Here is a 15,667-nt window from a genome sequence, read left to right on the forward strand (position 1 = left end):
CAGTGGTGGAAAGAGTACTGAAAATTTGTACTCAAGTACAAGTACTGTTACATTGCTGAAATAATACTCAATTACAAGTAAAAGTACAAATTACTCTTCTAAAAAACTACTCAAAGTACTAAAATTACTAGTTACTTTTTAGCCGGCGATATTTAATGAATTGCCAAACAATATTCAATCAATCAGTAGAAAATAGCAACTTTCAACAAAGCACTTTCACCTCATTCGTGAAGTGCATGAAGTAGTCACAATGCTGGAATTTCTAACTTCAATACAAAACAAATGATCAATATTCAGCATCATTTTAAATACCAATAACATTGATCAATTACCATTACAGTAATCTCACTTAAATATTTGCTCACTCTGTGTATTTGTGTCTTTACAATAGGGTAACTTTGTTGCAGTAGCTCACATGCAGTACAAGAAAGCTTGATTTCAAACTGAATTGAATTTACAAAAACAAAACAAACAAAAAAACAAGTAAACAGACAGTAATAAAATAAGAACAAAAACAAATTACCTCTATTCAGTTGAGATATATGAAATATAACAACACTGTATTTTTATATTACCTGTATCTTAAAGGGTTAATTTTACCCAAAAATGAAAATTCTGTCATTAATTACTCATTACATTCAGATTTGATGAAATCTGAGCGCTTTCTGACCCTCCATAGACTGCAACATTATTACCACTTTTTATGGCCCAGAAAGGTAGTAAAGGCATAGTTAAAACAGTCATGTGACAACAGTGGATCAATCCTAATGTTATGAAGCGACCAGAATACTTTTTGTATCAAATTTATTCAACAATGTCTTCTCTTCCATGTCAGTCTCTGACACTGTTGATGTAGTAAACACAGTTGGCTCATTATTGGCAGGATTCTGCATCAGCATCACATGCATGCGCTGTGGTGCTCACACGAACACCGTCAGAGAGTGACACAGAGAGAGGAAATTGTTTAATAAAGTAATTATTTTTCTTTTTTGCACACAAAAAGTATTCTGGTCGCTTTATAACATTAAGGTTAAACCACTGCAGTCACATGGACTATTTTAACAATGTCTTTACTATCTTTCTGGGCCTGAAAGAGCTCCAATTACATTGCAGTCTGTGGTCAGAAAGCTTTTGGATTTTATCAAAAATATCTTCATTTGTGTTCTGATGATAAACAAAGGTCTTACAGGTTTGGAACAACATGAGGATGAGTAATTAATGACAGAAATTTCTTTCTTTTTTTTTTTTTTTTGGTTGAACTAACCCTTTAAGAGCCATATATATATATGTTGTTTATTTAGATAAAAGAACATCAGAGGGGTTTGACCTGTAATGATGCAGTTAGACAGACTTGGTTATTTATATGTAAAAATCATACAAATTCCCCATTCTGAAACATACATCTAGGCTACATTGAACAGAAATGAAAGATCCACCTTTGTTTTTTGAGACTTAAGGTTGAGGTGCATTTCACTTTTAGCCAATGAGATTTCCTGTAGCATTTTTATCAGTCAGGCATGGAAGTCTATTCTGATTGTTTGATAATGTTTGGCAAGTTTAATTTAAGAGCGTGGAAAGATTATCTTCCAATTTCCTACAATTTATGTCATTTTGTCATAATTTTATGGATTATTTGTGCCGTACTGCTGCATAGGAATGCTATTTTGTCCTTTTTGAAACTGAGCCAGAATCCTTGGAACATTTGATAAATTTATTACAGCAACTGACAGTCAGGTGAAACTAGAACTTGACTAACATGTAACATGTAATTCAGTTATTGATTGTCCATCATTATAACTTTTTTACAATTAAGCAGTGGTTCCCAAACTTTTTTGGCTTCAGTACCCACTTTACCTGATTTGTGTATCCAGGTAATCCAGGTATAAAAAGTATTTGATTTATTTGACTTGAACATTTTGCCTAAAAACTGCAGCTTACTGTATGATGCAATTATCATTATAATCCTTATTTTGGAAAATATAACATACAATGAGAAAAAGGGTCAAAGAGCTGCAATTAGTGCCTCCCTTGTAAATCTATCTAATACTGTGGGTTTTACTGTAACATTTCAGTAAGTCTAGTCATTGATGATTTTCCCCCTCCCCTTTCTGTCAAATACCCCCTGTAGTACCTCTGCACAGGTTTGGAACCACTGGAGTAGTGGCCAGTAGTATATTGAACTTGTGGAGAACATAGAACATTCCTGTAATTGTCTGTAACTGTAGTGTACAAATTAGTACAAACTGCAAAACCTAGTTGATAACCTGCAAAAGCGTGTCATTTGCTCAAAATGGATAGGTCATTCCTCAAAAGCAAGTATTCATGTCAATGAAAGTGTCAGTGTCATTAAGATGAAAAGTCCTGACACCATTGTTTATGAACAAGATAATCAAATGGCTTTGTCATGTTTTCATTATGACAGTTTACTCTGTCAATGTTTTCCAATGCAAAAAAGTCAGATCTTGGTGACACTACCTGAAAATGCTCAAGACAGCACTATATACTATTTGCACAGCCATTTGAAAAATACAGTAAAGTTACACATTACTGTATTTAGTGAGGTAACTGAGTACAAGACACTGAATATGTATGTTTCACATTTTTACTGCATATGCTCTTTGCAATTCTAATTTGTTCACAGCATTGTGCAAAAGAAAAAATACACCCTTATTTGCAACAAACATAAACTCCCTTTGGGTAGAGCTGTGCACAACTGTAAACAATATTGCAGTACATATGGCAAATTTTTACTGTAACACTACTGTACACTACAATACACTAAATGTGTGATGCAGTAAAGCTGTACGTCTAAATGTAAAACGTACAGTGACAAGTTCTTGTCCCACTGCAAGCATCATGTATGACACAATGACAGTAGTGCAGTGCAGATTGTTTAGTGCTGAATTACTGTCCATTTATACACACCTGTTCTCCCGACGAAATGTTTGAATAATTGAATTTACAGTGGTTCTCCCAACATTTGGCTGCACCCTTCGACCAGCCTCAGCCATTGTGAGGCCGTGATTGACAACATGATCCACAATTGTAGCCCTGATTTCATCAGGGATCTGCCTATTGGCCTCTTCTTCCTCTTCCCGTTTTGTCCCCTTCCCCTTCTTCCCCGCACCCTTACCCCTCTTCCACGAGGCTGACCTTCCATTTCTGTGTCACAGTATTGTAGAAATGGTACACACTATGTCCTGCTTGGTTCGTAAATGCTTGTAAAGTGGGGGTTTATGGGATTCACCTCTGACAGTGATTGTAGAGAAGTGGTTTATCATTGGTTGCAACTAATGCTTCACACACCCCTTCTCAACAGTGAAAGTTGAGATTCACTTGAGAGAAATTGTTCAATTTAGGAGACATTTTCAGGAAAAAAAAAAGATTTTAAAAAAATGTGTAAAATTTGTGTGACAGATTTTGACAACTAGTTCAACATTTTTGTATGTAATGACTCAAGCAATGAAATGAGGACTATTAGATTTATATGGAATGACTATTCAGCATTCTCAAGTAGTTAATTTTGACTGACATGACATAAGCAAATGATAATGTTGTAAATAGCAGAGAGTTGTATGAAAGCAATTGATGCATGTCCAAAAGCATTTGCAATTTGTTCGAAGGAATGAGAAACTGCTACTATGATGTGCACAAATGACTAAATGTTGTGGAGGTTGAACTAACTGTTGTGCAAATGTAAAGAGTGAGAAATGCACCAAAGCGACTGAGAAAAACTGTAATATGCATTCATTCAAACGTTTTTGCTATCACAAGTGTTTCAAAACTGGCGCAGTAATTTGACAGCTAAAAATGCGCATGCGCGAATATTGCATAAACTCGTGTTAAACGTTGGATTGGATGTGTTTGAATAGTCTTATTTGAATCATTAAGTCTTGCTATTTATATAGGAGATCTTCGGCAAACAAGAGACAGCGTGAATAATTGTTTGTTATTACGACAACGGTACTAACAATGTAGCTGTGTTGGAAAAGAAAGCAGCGCGGCAAAATATCAAAATAGAGCCACGCTGAATAAACGAGGAAATTTAGAGTGAGGCGAAAGGTCAATCATATTTAGAGACTAAGTTCGATGGGAAAACGGAGATGTCAGATCACACCACAAGAGGGTACTGTTGATCTTGTAAATGACGTTTCAACCACCCTTCTACGGCTGCAATGTTTTGAAAGTACTGCTTGATACTGAAATAATGCCATATATTAACCAACAGTTGTCATATACTTCATTAAATGAAAGAAAAGCAGTATAAAAATGGACTTGAATGTGATCATTTTCAGATTTGATACTCTTCTATATCTGTATCCTACCAAGGCCTGCAGGATGTGATGTGAGAATGGCATGTCATTGACTGTGCAGCAATCACTGAGTGCTTAATGAAGCACACACAGAACACATCTGATTCAGGTATTTCAGCATTCTTTCCTTTCTGGATTTGACAATACACATGACAAGGTGTCCAGTTACTAGTAATTAAAATTTAGGGAGAACTGCTGACAGTAGAAAACTTTTTTTCCAGGAAGGTATTGCAATATTGTCAGAAAGACTCGAAGATGGAGAAAGATCTAGAAATAGCCAGAGAGAGAGAGAGAGAGAGAGAGAGAGTAGGGGGAGAAAAAGATACCCATTGGATGTCAGTTACTCCACTGATAAGACATTTCTGTTTTATCTCTGAGAAAACATACCATAAAGCAGGCCAGAGACACACACACATGTTGGCATGGTTTTGTTTACTTCTGTAAAGCAGAGAATAATAAACCGGGTGTTAGACCAGCAGCGCAGGACCAGCAGTCCTTGTTCAGGAGCTCTTGAAGCCGGTTTGGCCACTCCTCAGGCATTCTCTTTGAGGACATTATTTTGAACTGCTAACCTAGATACTGGCACTGCATAAAAGAGACATACAAGACGGATTCGTCACAATTCACAGGTATATTTTGATCATTCTTTTGTTGCAATATTAACATTTTATTGTTGTGAAACACAGCAGCAGTACTGTAGTTTTCCACAAAAAAAAAAAAAAAAACACACATGGTTTCAGCTGTATGTTTGAAGCAAAACCATGCCCACGACAGGTAAGCACTTTGCTTATGAATTTTCATCCAATGCCTTTTTAAACACATAAGAATGAATTGTTTTGCAGTCTTATTTAGGTTTGAGTTGAATATCTTAATAATATACATATATGTGAGGATGACCAAACTACCTTAGATATAAAAAGACTTACCAAGGGTGTCTATAAAACCTGTTTTTTTTTTTTAAGATAAGAATGACATGTGACCTTTCAGGATTGTGCTGATAGGTGTTGAAATGTTTTTGGATGCCTCTGGCAATGGCAGCAGGAGGGCTGTATTTATGAATGAAATAAAAGCATAGTTTACCTTTAATAACTGACTTAAATTAATTGACAGCAATTAAAGTTGCAAGGTAATATGTGCCATTTTAAGGCTGGTGAGAGTATTAAAGAGGAAACATGTACACAAAACATATTGCATAAATAATATTTATATATGTATAGTAAAAGTATAGTTTATATGTACAGCACATATGTAGAGTATTCCCATGTGGACATATGTTTCAATAGACAATGACTGGTCTTTCATTAGGTTTTGTAAGAGGTAAAAGCACGTGAGCAAAACACGTGCAGCTTTTTGCAGAGCACATTGATATTATCATTTCTTACAGATGAGCTCAAGGGGCCCACATTTACCCTAAACACATGTGGACCCCATTCGTCATTATGCCAGAAATATGTTACACAACAACTACTGTACATTTGTGGAAGTAATGTGGTATTAAATAATGCATACTATTAATGTAATATATCTTGTGCTTAATGCATGCAGTAAAATGTATATAATTACAAATGTAGTCAACTTGCAGCACAAAAATCGGGTTAGAGTTGTATTATACATATTGTAAATGTATTTATTATTTGAGTGTTTGTTGTTTCAACCCATCATTAGCATCATGGAGCATAGCTCAAGGCCAGAGGTGAAGCTGAACCTCATGAATGGTGCCCTAGTGCAGGCCAGACCTAAACCCCAGGAGAGAGAGCAGTGGGCCAATAAGCTGGAGTTTCTCTTGGCAGTGGCAGGGCACATCATTGGCCTGGGAAATGTGTGGCGCTTTCCTTACTTGTGCTACAAGAATGGAGGAGGTGAGTGCAACATTGATGTTTAATCCTGTTTTATGGTGTTTAAGTTATCATATGTTCTTAATATAACATAACATTTTGTCTTAAAAAGTTCTCAGATGCAAAAGCTAAAAAACCCGCTGCTGTTTTGATATTATAGGAGGGGCTCTTCCATAGAGGTTTATTATCATGTGAATATTAATATTTTGGATTCTAAGGGCCTAAGATCAGTGCCAAATATTCTGTGTTTTTGGCATAGAAATAATCACATAAACACTGATCTGGTGCTGTTTCTCTAGGGGAAAACAGCCCAGTGAGGCTATGGACACAGTTGTGTAACTGTGAGGTCACACTTGTGTGAAGATGTACAAGAACCTCAGTGGTATGAATACATGTACAAGTGTGTTCTTTTTTTATATTAACCCAATGTTTATGGGATGCATTTTAATTCTGGCCTTTAATATGGTGCTTAATGGTACTTTTTTTTTTTATAATATAATTGAATACTTTTATTTAGCAAGGATGCATTAAATTGACTAAAAGTGACAGTAAAGACTTTTACATTGTTTTACATTATTTCTGTAAAGTGCTGTTCTTGTGAACTTTCTATTCATCAAAGAATGAAAAATCACGGTTTCCACAAAAATATTAAGCAGCACAACTATTTTTTAACACTGAGAATAATAAGAAATGTTTAATGAGCACCAAATCAGCATATGATTTCTGAAGGATCATGTGACACTGAAGACTGGAGCTTTGCCATGACAGGGATAAATGACATAAAAAAAAAAACATTAAAATAGAAAATTGTAATTGTATTTTAAATTGTAATAATGTTTCACATTATTACTGTTTTTACTGTACCTTTGATCAAATAAATGCAGCCTTGGTGAGCACTTTATCATGCTAACATTGCAAAATATTTAAATTATTAAAAGCATTATTGATTATTACTTGCATACTACATATACTTGCTTTTTTTGTTTTACACATGTTGTTAATTTGTCATATAAATCAAATATTAATTTGCGGACCCCCATTTTAGAGTATCTCATCTTATTCAACCCTTTTTATTATCTTTTTAGGGTGAGTTAATACATACTAAATAACTCTTTTCAGTACATTGGTGTGAATAACAGGAGTATTGATGTGTATATTACTGTATGTTGATAAATTAGGATTTTCAATCTGTCATATAGGGGCATTTTTTGTGCCATATGTGCTGTTTCTCTTCACCTGTGGGATTCCACTTTTCTTTTTGGAGACATCACTGGGTCAGTTCACCAGTCAGGGTGGAATCACATGCTGGAGGAAGATCTGTCCACTGTTTGAAGGTGAGCAATGATCTTATACACAGTGACTTTTCAGTATATCATTGTATTACTGCTTTTTACTTCACTTGCTGTTTTTTTCCCCACAGGCCTTGGTTATGGTAGCCAAGTTGTTGTCCTCTATACTGGAGTCTATTACATCATAATTCTTGCTTGGGCTTTCCTTTACCTCTTCTCATCCTTCAGTTCAGAGCTGCCATGGGCTAGCTGCAAAAACTACTGGAACACAGGTATCTCATACAGAACAGTGTGAATTATTATAATACTGGGTTATGTCATTTAACCACTGCATTTCTTTATTTAGAGAACTGCAAAGAGTTCAGCAAGAGCAACATTACTGAATATTCTCCAGAGAAAACCACATCTCCTGTTATTGAGTTTTGGGAGTAAGTTGTTGGAAATGGCACACCATTAAAACCAGATACATTTTTATTAGAATTTTGCATTTAAGGCAACACATGATATCAAAATTCCAGCTAATTAAAATTAGTCACAGTAAAGGTTGTAAAACAGAATGTGATCCCATATTTTGTGCCTTCAGGAGAAGAATTTTGGGTTTGTCTGAGGGAATAGAACAGATTGGTAATGTTAGATGGGACTTGGCACTCTGCCTCCTGTTGGCCTGGATCATCTGCTACTTCTGTGTGTGGAAGGGAGTGAAGTCCACAGGCAAGGTGAGAACTTTATTAAACTTTTTAACAATGTAACACAACACAAAGTGCGTGGTAAGATATATTTACCCATGAGCGGAAAGTGGAATGTGCAAAAAGTTTTGTGCCACCGTATGTATGTTGTTTTAAGTCTGTATGCTACTGTAAACTAATGTAATAAAAACAAGCAAACAAAGCAGATTTACACATTTAAAATTAAATGCTAAACAATTTTACAGTGACTATCAAATTGCATACAGATCATCAAGTTTGCATCCATTGACTAAATACAAAATGTATTAAAAATAAATATTTCTATTTTAAAGTTAGACTTTAAAATTAAATGAATACCTTTTAATAAACAAACTATATATATATATATATATATATATATATATATATATATATATATATATATATAAAATATAATAATAATATATATATATATATATATATATATATATATATATATATAAAATATAATATAATATATATATATATATATATATATATATATATATATATATATATATATATATATATATATAATATAATATACACAGTCAAACCAAAACTTATTCAGACACCTTGAAAATTTTATTCATTAATACAGTTTATTCACTATAGTTTAAAAAAATTGTAATAAAATATGACAAGATCTATAAGTTAAACTGTCAGAAAAAAATTAATCTTAATTATGACAGATAACACTTAAGCAAAACATGGTCAGGTCAAAGTGTCTGAATATTTTTTAGTTCCAAATTTTTATCAATTTTACTGGTAGTCCACTGTATGAAGAATTTTTGGGCATAATATGTCAGTTTATTTTGCTATCCTCACTTACATAAATGAACTATAGTGTCCTGCACACACTAGTAAAAATATATCAAAAATATAAAAAATGTCTGAATAATTTTTGGTTTGACTGTATTTTTTTATCTAAAAGTCAAATTTTAAATAGAAATAAAAACATTGAATAGATTAATTTTTAAATGAATATTATAAATAAATAGTTTAGTTTAGTTTTGAATGTTTTAAAGGAATATATATATATATATTTTATGGAAAACTTTAAGAATAAATAAATAAATGAATAAATAAATTTAATGAATTTATAAAAAAAATAACAAATAAATGTTTTTAATGTTATTTTTATTTTAAAGTTAAAAGTTTAAAAATTAATTAAAAAATTTAACGGATTTGTTTAAAAAAAAGTCTTCATGTGATTAAACCTGCATCTGATATTTTATTTTATTTTAAATTCGAGGTACACTGATATCAGTATCAAACTCATGATCACGGTGTGACAAGCACCACACTGAAACAGTCTCCCTCTTCCTGTTTTCAGGTGGTCTACTTCACTGCTACTTTTCCCTATTTAATGTTGATAGTGCTGCTGGTCCGTGGACTTACTCTTCCTGGAGCGAAGAATGGCATCATATACTACCTCTACCCTGATCCAACACGTCTCACAGACCCACAGGCAATGAGCTGCTCTCTTTTGCCTTTTTTTTCTTTCTTCTTTTTTCCCCCAGAAAATATAGGACATTTGTAATGTTGAAACCTTAAGTTGATGTGTTGTTGAATTATTGGACTCTAAAATAATAATTGATGTTTTAGGTGTGGATGGATGCAGGCAGTCAAATATTTTACTCCTATGGAGTTTGTACAGGAGTACTGACTGCTTTGGGAAGCTACAACAAATATGACAACAATTGCTACAGGTACATTAAATAATCTAATCCAACACTCTCCACATCAGTAGAGTGTGAAATGAGTCTCTTTGCCTTTTATTCCAAATTACACTAGTAAAAAACATGATGTCTTTTGTTATTTGTCTTTCAGAGACTGTGTATATTTGTGTCTGCTCAACAGCTTAACTAGCTTTGTGGCTGGTTTTGCTATATTTTCGGTCCTGGGCTTCATGGCTGATGAACAGGGAATGGATATTTCAATGGTTGCAGAGTCAGGTAAAAGTCATATTTAAGGCTTGAGGTGAAGATTATTATAGCATGAAAATAAGTGTACAGAAACAAAAGAATAATGAAAAGGAATTGTTTGATAACTTTTGTTTGTGGCAGGTCCTGGATTGGCATTCATTGCTTATCCCCGTGCTGTGGCTTTGATGCCCCTGCCTCAGTTATGGGCAATCTTCTTCTTTGTCATGATCATATTCTTGGGACTGGATAGTGAGGTAAATACAGGCTAATACAGACTAATCTTTCTCTATTTATTCCATTACATCATAGAATGGATACCCTAAAGCTTTTTCTATTAATGTATCAGTTTGTGTATCATGAAGCCCTGGTAACAGCTATCTCGGATATGTATCCCACCTTCTTCCAAATTGGACATCGGCGTAAATTTCTTCTCCTCTTCATATGTGCTGCCAGCTTCCTTTTTGGTCTACTGATGGTAACAGAGGTGAGAGTCACAAATGAGAACAAAAAGCAACTACAAAAACAAAACCAACACCTGCAGTACCTGTAATTTCTGCCTGCAATTTTTCTCTGTTTCACTCTTAGGGTGGCCTGTATGTCTTCCAGCTTTTTGACTATTACGCATGTAGCGGAATGACTCTTCTTACTTTTGCCATCCTTCAGTCCATCTGTGTTGGATGGGTATACGGTAAATCATTTATTTAAAGGGATAGTTCACCCAAAAATGAAAATTTGATGTTTATCTGCTTACCCCTAGCGCATCCAAGATGTAGGTGACTTTGTTTCTTCAGTAGAACACAAATGATGATTTTTTATATATATTTTTATAACTATCCCTTTAACTTTGCAGAGTTTGCCATGTTTACATTTGCATCTCTGGCGACCTCTGTTGGAATATTTAGAGAACAACTTCTTAGATGTGCAATTAATCCAAATGTGCACATTAGTCAAATCTCAGCAAATTAAAAGCAGGTTGAACCTAAAGTAATGTGATAAAACGATTTCCAGTGTTTTCCAAGTTTTAAAAGCTTTTGAATTTTATTTTAGGTGCAGACCGTCTCTATGATAGCATTGAGGATATGATTGGATATCGGCCCTGGCCCTTCATGAAGTGCTGCTGGAAATATCTAACACCAGCTATATGCACAGTGAGTATCATTTATTACTTGAAATGTTTCTCTAAGGCTTTTTAAAACCAGAATATGCGTTTCATTCTGTATTTCCATATTGTTACCACAAACTGTCCTCAGAGCAATACATGGAGGAGGTAGGAAGAGGTTTGTCTGCCACCTGTGAGTCTGTGTTTGACACCTGTCATCTGTGTCTGTCTTTAAACTGATAGCACTTCAAAACACAAGAAAGACCTTTTCCTATTCTGAGATTTTGTGCATTGACTCTATGTGACAAAGAATACCAGACTGACTGACGGGGTCCCCATTGCTCGTCATTCACTGTCTTTTCTATTTAGGGAACGTTTATCTTCTCGTTGGTTAAATACACCCCTCTGAAGTTCAACAATGTTTATGAATACCCCTGGTGGGGTTATGTGATTGGTGGCTTCTTCACCCTTTCCTCCACCCTGCTAGTTCCATTGTGGATGATCTATTTGGTTGTCACCACTCCAGGGTCTATGCGACAGGTAAAGATGTTTAAAACGGCCATTAAAAAAAAAAAAAAAAAAAAAAGTATGTGTTTGTTTGTTTATTTAATAATTAACCCTGTGCATATTGTTTTTTTTATAACATTTTTCATATTAGAGAGTAAGAGTCTTGTGTACTGCCGCTGAAGACCTGCCAGATCCTAAACGTCCCAAACAAAAGTTAAACACAGTTACTTTTGAGACCTTCACAGACCTACTGACTTTACGAACTGTTCACACACCCAGCTCATTACCTCTCAGAGACATTGTCTGACTGTTCACCATTTCAGCCTTGTTTTTTGCTTCTGTCAAACATTGTTGACCCACTGTCATTTTAATTGGTATCATAATGAATATCATATGATGGTTAAGTATAATAATGTTTATCAAAGCAACAGTTTATTCATTTTATCTTACAGTTAATTGAAAGAGTTCATATGGGGAGTAAATAATTATATATGTGAATTCTGACTGGAATTGACAGGACAAGGCTTGTTTGCTTTTTATAAATGCATTGAATTGTTACCTCAAAAAGGGCCTTGAAGGCCACCTGTTACCAGGGTTGCCAGGTTTGCGTAACAAAACTAGCCCAATGGCCATATCCCAAATATCAAAACTCAAAATATGCCTCTCCCATACTTAAAATACATAATTTACAGTCACTCATATTGAAAATCATTACATTTTAGTGATCATAAACACAGCTTAAAGGCTCCCTATCAGTGTCCGTCCTTCACAAAACTCAACATCTAGCACAATTTTATCATTGGTAGAATTTTAAATATTTCATTATAAACATTTCAGTCCAATATAATTTATGAAATATGTAAAACCTTTAACAGTTTATAAGACGCCCAATTCCGTGGGAAAGTTTGCGGACTTGGCAACCCAGCTTGTTACGCTTTTCAGCTTCCCCTTTAAGAGTGGAGTGTGTTTGACTGACATGTAAAACAAAAATGTATACAATGTGAAAATTACAAGTTAGAGTTAGTATACAATTGTACAAAATTTTTATTTCTGTGTGCTCACCTTTTTTTTTTTTTTTTTTTTACAAAATTAAAATTTTAACAATTGTGTTATTTTTTTTTTTTTTTTTACTTTTATGTGTTATTCTGTTATGGTTTGGTTAGACAAAAGATTTTTTCTAGACAAATATGCAAGATCGCCATCTGCTGGCTAACTAATGACATTACAGCACAGACATTGACTCAAATAAATTACAAACATCATAAATTTAGGTTTAAATAGAAAAAAATGCTCATTAAAATCCAGACTTCAAATGAACAGCCATGAGACTTCACATGCTCAGGACACAGATAGATTTTTTTTCTTTTTTAATGGACTGGAAAGAATTTTCCTGCTTCATTTTATACATATATGCAGTTAACACAGACATTTTGATAACTTGATGTTAAAACTAAGAAATATGATGAATTAAGAAAGCGTGTCCATAAATAAATGAATGCACACTGCAGGACATTAGAAGTGTATTTCTCTCTTCATGCAAATGCATTACTAGCCTCTTGCTATGCAAGGCTTTGTTAGATATCTCCATCTACTGGACAAGAGTAGACCCAGGGCTGTGACCACCACAGACACCAATATTCAGATTAATGGTTGACCAATTTGAGTTTTCAGTGAGTGATTGTTACATTTGGTCCCTGCAAATACAAGGGACAAACGCATTGCGTTGCTTAATCTATTGTACGTACATTTTTATATTTTCAATCAATGTGAAACAAGGTGTATCTGCTAAAATGTACAATGGCATAAACCTATTATTTGTTGCTAATTTTCTTGTCAAGTCTAAGTTTATTTATTTTTAAAGCAATTCAATGTTTTTCTTAGCCCAAGGCAATATTAAATAGAATTGTTGGTATAATAACTGCAGTAGATGTACACATTCAAAGGTTTGATTGATTTTTGTTTTGTTTGTTTGTTCTTTAAATAAATGAATACTTTTATTCAGCAAGTACGCCTTAAATTGATCAAAAGACTTTTAAATTGTTATAAAATGTCTACTTCAAATTAATGCTGTTCTTTCTGTTTGTCAAAGAATCCACAAAAATATTAAGCAGCACACTTTTTGATCAAATAAATGCAGGCTTGGTGAGCATAAGAGTTCAAAATCATTTAAAAATTTTGCTGACCCCAAACTTTTGAACATAGTAGTGTATGTATAGAAATCAAATATAACCCAAGTATAGGGCGACAGGAAGGCTATATTTCAAAGAGCAGGGAAACACTTCTCCTATTACAGTTGCAACAGGGAGATTGAAAGTCCATTCGGTCTAATATTATATATATACTGGGTAAATGTGACCACAGCCCCATAATGAGATCAGGGAAAGCTTGTCTAGCCTTTAAGTGAAGGTAACTAACAGGGTGATTAGATGGCCCCAAATCAATCTGAGATTAAGGGACTTTTCCTGAATCCACACAAATTTCTTCCAGCTTCCTTCATCTGATACAAGATTACTGACATTTAAAAAAAATATATTAATATTTAGTAGTTTTGTGCAAAATATAGATGGACACAGTGACCCCACAAAGTATTTGGACACTTAAGACTCCGAGTGGCTTGTTTTAAACCTAACAAACTTTTTTATATCTTTCTTTTAAATAAATGCCACAAACTTTGATATTTTATCAAATGACATGATACATGCGTGATTTTAAAAATGTAAATACTTTTTGACACCACTGTAAATAATATATAAGAAGGTTTGTACACAAATGTATTGAATTTCTCAGTGTATGTTTATGTATAGCAGTAAATTCTAACAAAGTTTCTTTGCTATACTATTAAAGAAACAGTTCACCCAAAAATTAAAATTCTGTCATCATTTATTCACCCTCATGTTGTTTCAAACCTGTATATGACTTTCTTTTCTGTAACGCAAAAGAAAATCATACAGGTTTGTAACAGCATGAGGGTGAATAAATGATGAATTTTCTTTTTTTTTGTCTGAAATATAATATCTTTATACATGTGTACATGTGTAAATTTACAGTTACATCATCAAACAGGCACATGATTTAAGGTCTGCACATTCAACTGGGCCATTAGGGTAATTGCATATAGACTGCTGCCATGTAAACGCTGACTTGGTTTGAGTCCAGTGGCCAGCAAAACTTCCTGTTCATGATGGTGGCCTCCTTCCGTCTCTTTTCAAGCCAACGTCGGATCTGTGATAAGCCCTTTTGAGCTAAGATGCCAAACACACTGTTTAGAGGCTAATCCCTATTAAGTGACGTGTGACTTTTTACATTCTCTTCACACCTCTAACCTCCCTCTCCCTGCTTTTCTTCTCACATACATCTAACTATCCTTTTCTTACAGTTCTGCTAAGCTCATTCCCAATCTCATTTACAACAAGGTGAAAAAGCTTTCAAAGTGCCAGATGTCCCAAATACAATGTGAATCATATACAATACCATTCAATAGTTTGGAGTCAGGTTTTTTTTTTTTAATTAATACTTTTATTCAGCAAGTTCACGTTATTCAAAAGTGACAGTAAAGACTTTTACATGTTACGAAAAAATCTATTTAACTATTTTCAACTTTGATAATAATAATAAATCTTATTTGAGCTCCAAATCAGCATATTAGAATGATTTCTGAAGGATCATGTGACTGGAGTAATGCAGTTTTTACATCACAGGAATAACTTGTAAATTTTTAAATTGTAATAATCTTTAACAATATTGCTGTTTTTAACATATTTTTGAAAGGTAGTGTATGTTAAGTTTGGTATAATTCAAAAATCGTTCTTTTCAGCACAATGTTTGATGCTCTGTTTGGTTTGTTATATTTATGGGAAACAGTGTGAATACATTTTGAAACCACTCCAGACTTCATCACTATCATGATTAGGTTTAGGCTGTTGTCCAGGTTTTGAAAAAATAATTGGCTTTGGATTTGGCTTACATATCATCACTGGTGCCAAAATCTGTCC

General features: G+C 33.9%; 1 protein-coding gene across 1 annotated transcript; it reads left to right on the plus strand.

The window, feature by feature from the left end:
• Positions 1 to 4,781: 4,781 nt before the first annotated feature.
• On the plus strand, positions 4,782 to 13,556 carry slc6a22.2 (solute carrier family 6 member 22, tandem duplicate 2). Its single transcript, XM_067372693.1, has 15 exons — positions 4,782 to 4,942; positions 5,979 to 6,172; positions 7,348 to 7,482; positions 7,569 to 7,709; positions 7,784 to 7,865; positions 8,021 to 8,153; positions 9,478 to 9,612; positions 9,750 to 9,853; positions 9,975 to 10,099; positions 10,211 to 10,323; positions 10,416 to 10,553; positions 10,655 to 10,757; positions 11,117 to 11,217; positions 11,538 to 11,708; positions 11,827 to 13,556. Exons 2-15 carry the CDS (start codon positions 5,983 to 5,985, stop codon positions 11,980 to 11,982), a joined length of 1,827 nt encoding a protein of 608 aa, XP_067228794.1. The 5' UTR covers positions 4,782 to 4,942; positions 5,979 to 5,982; the 3' UTR covers positions 11,983 to 13,556.
• The last annotated feature ends 2,111 nt before the right edge of the window (positions 13,557 to 15,667 follow it).

This window comes from Chanodichthys erythropterus, chromosome 21 (genome assembly GCF_024489055.1).
Source record: "Chanodichthys erythropterus isolate Z2021 chromosome 21, ASM2448905v1, whole genome shotgun sequence".
In the NCBI taxonomy this organism is placed as follows: domain Eukaryota; kingdom Metazoa; phylum Chordata; class Actinopteri; order Cypriniformes; family Xenocyprididae; genus Chanodichthys; species Chanodichthys erythropterus.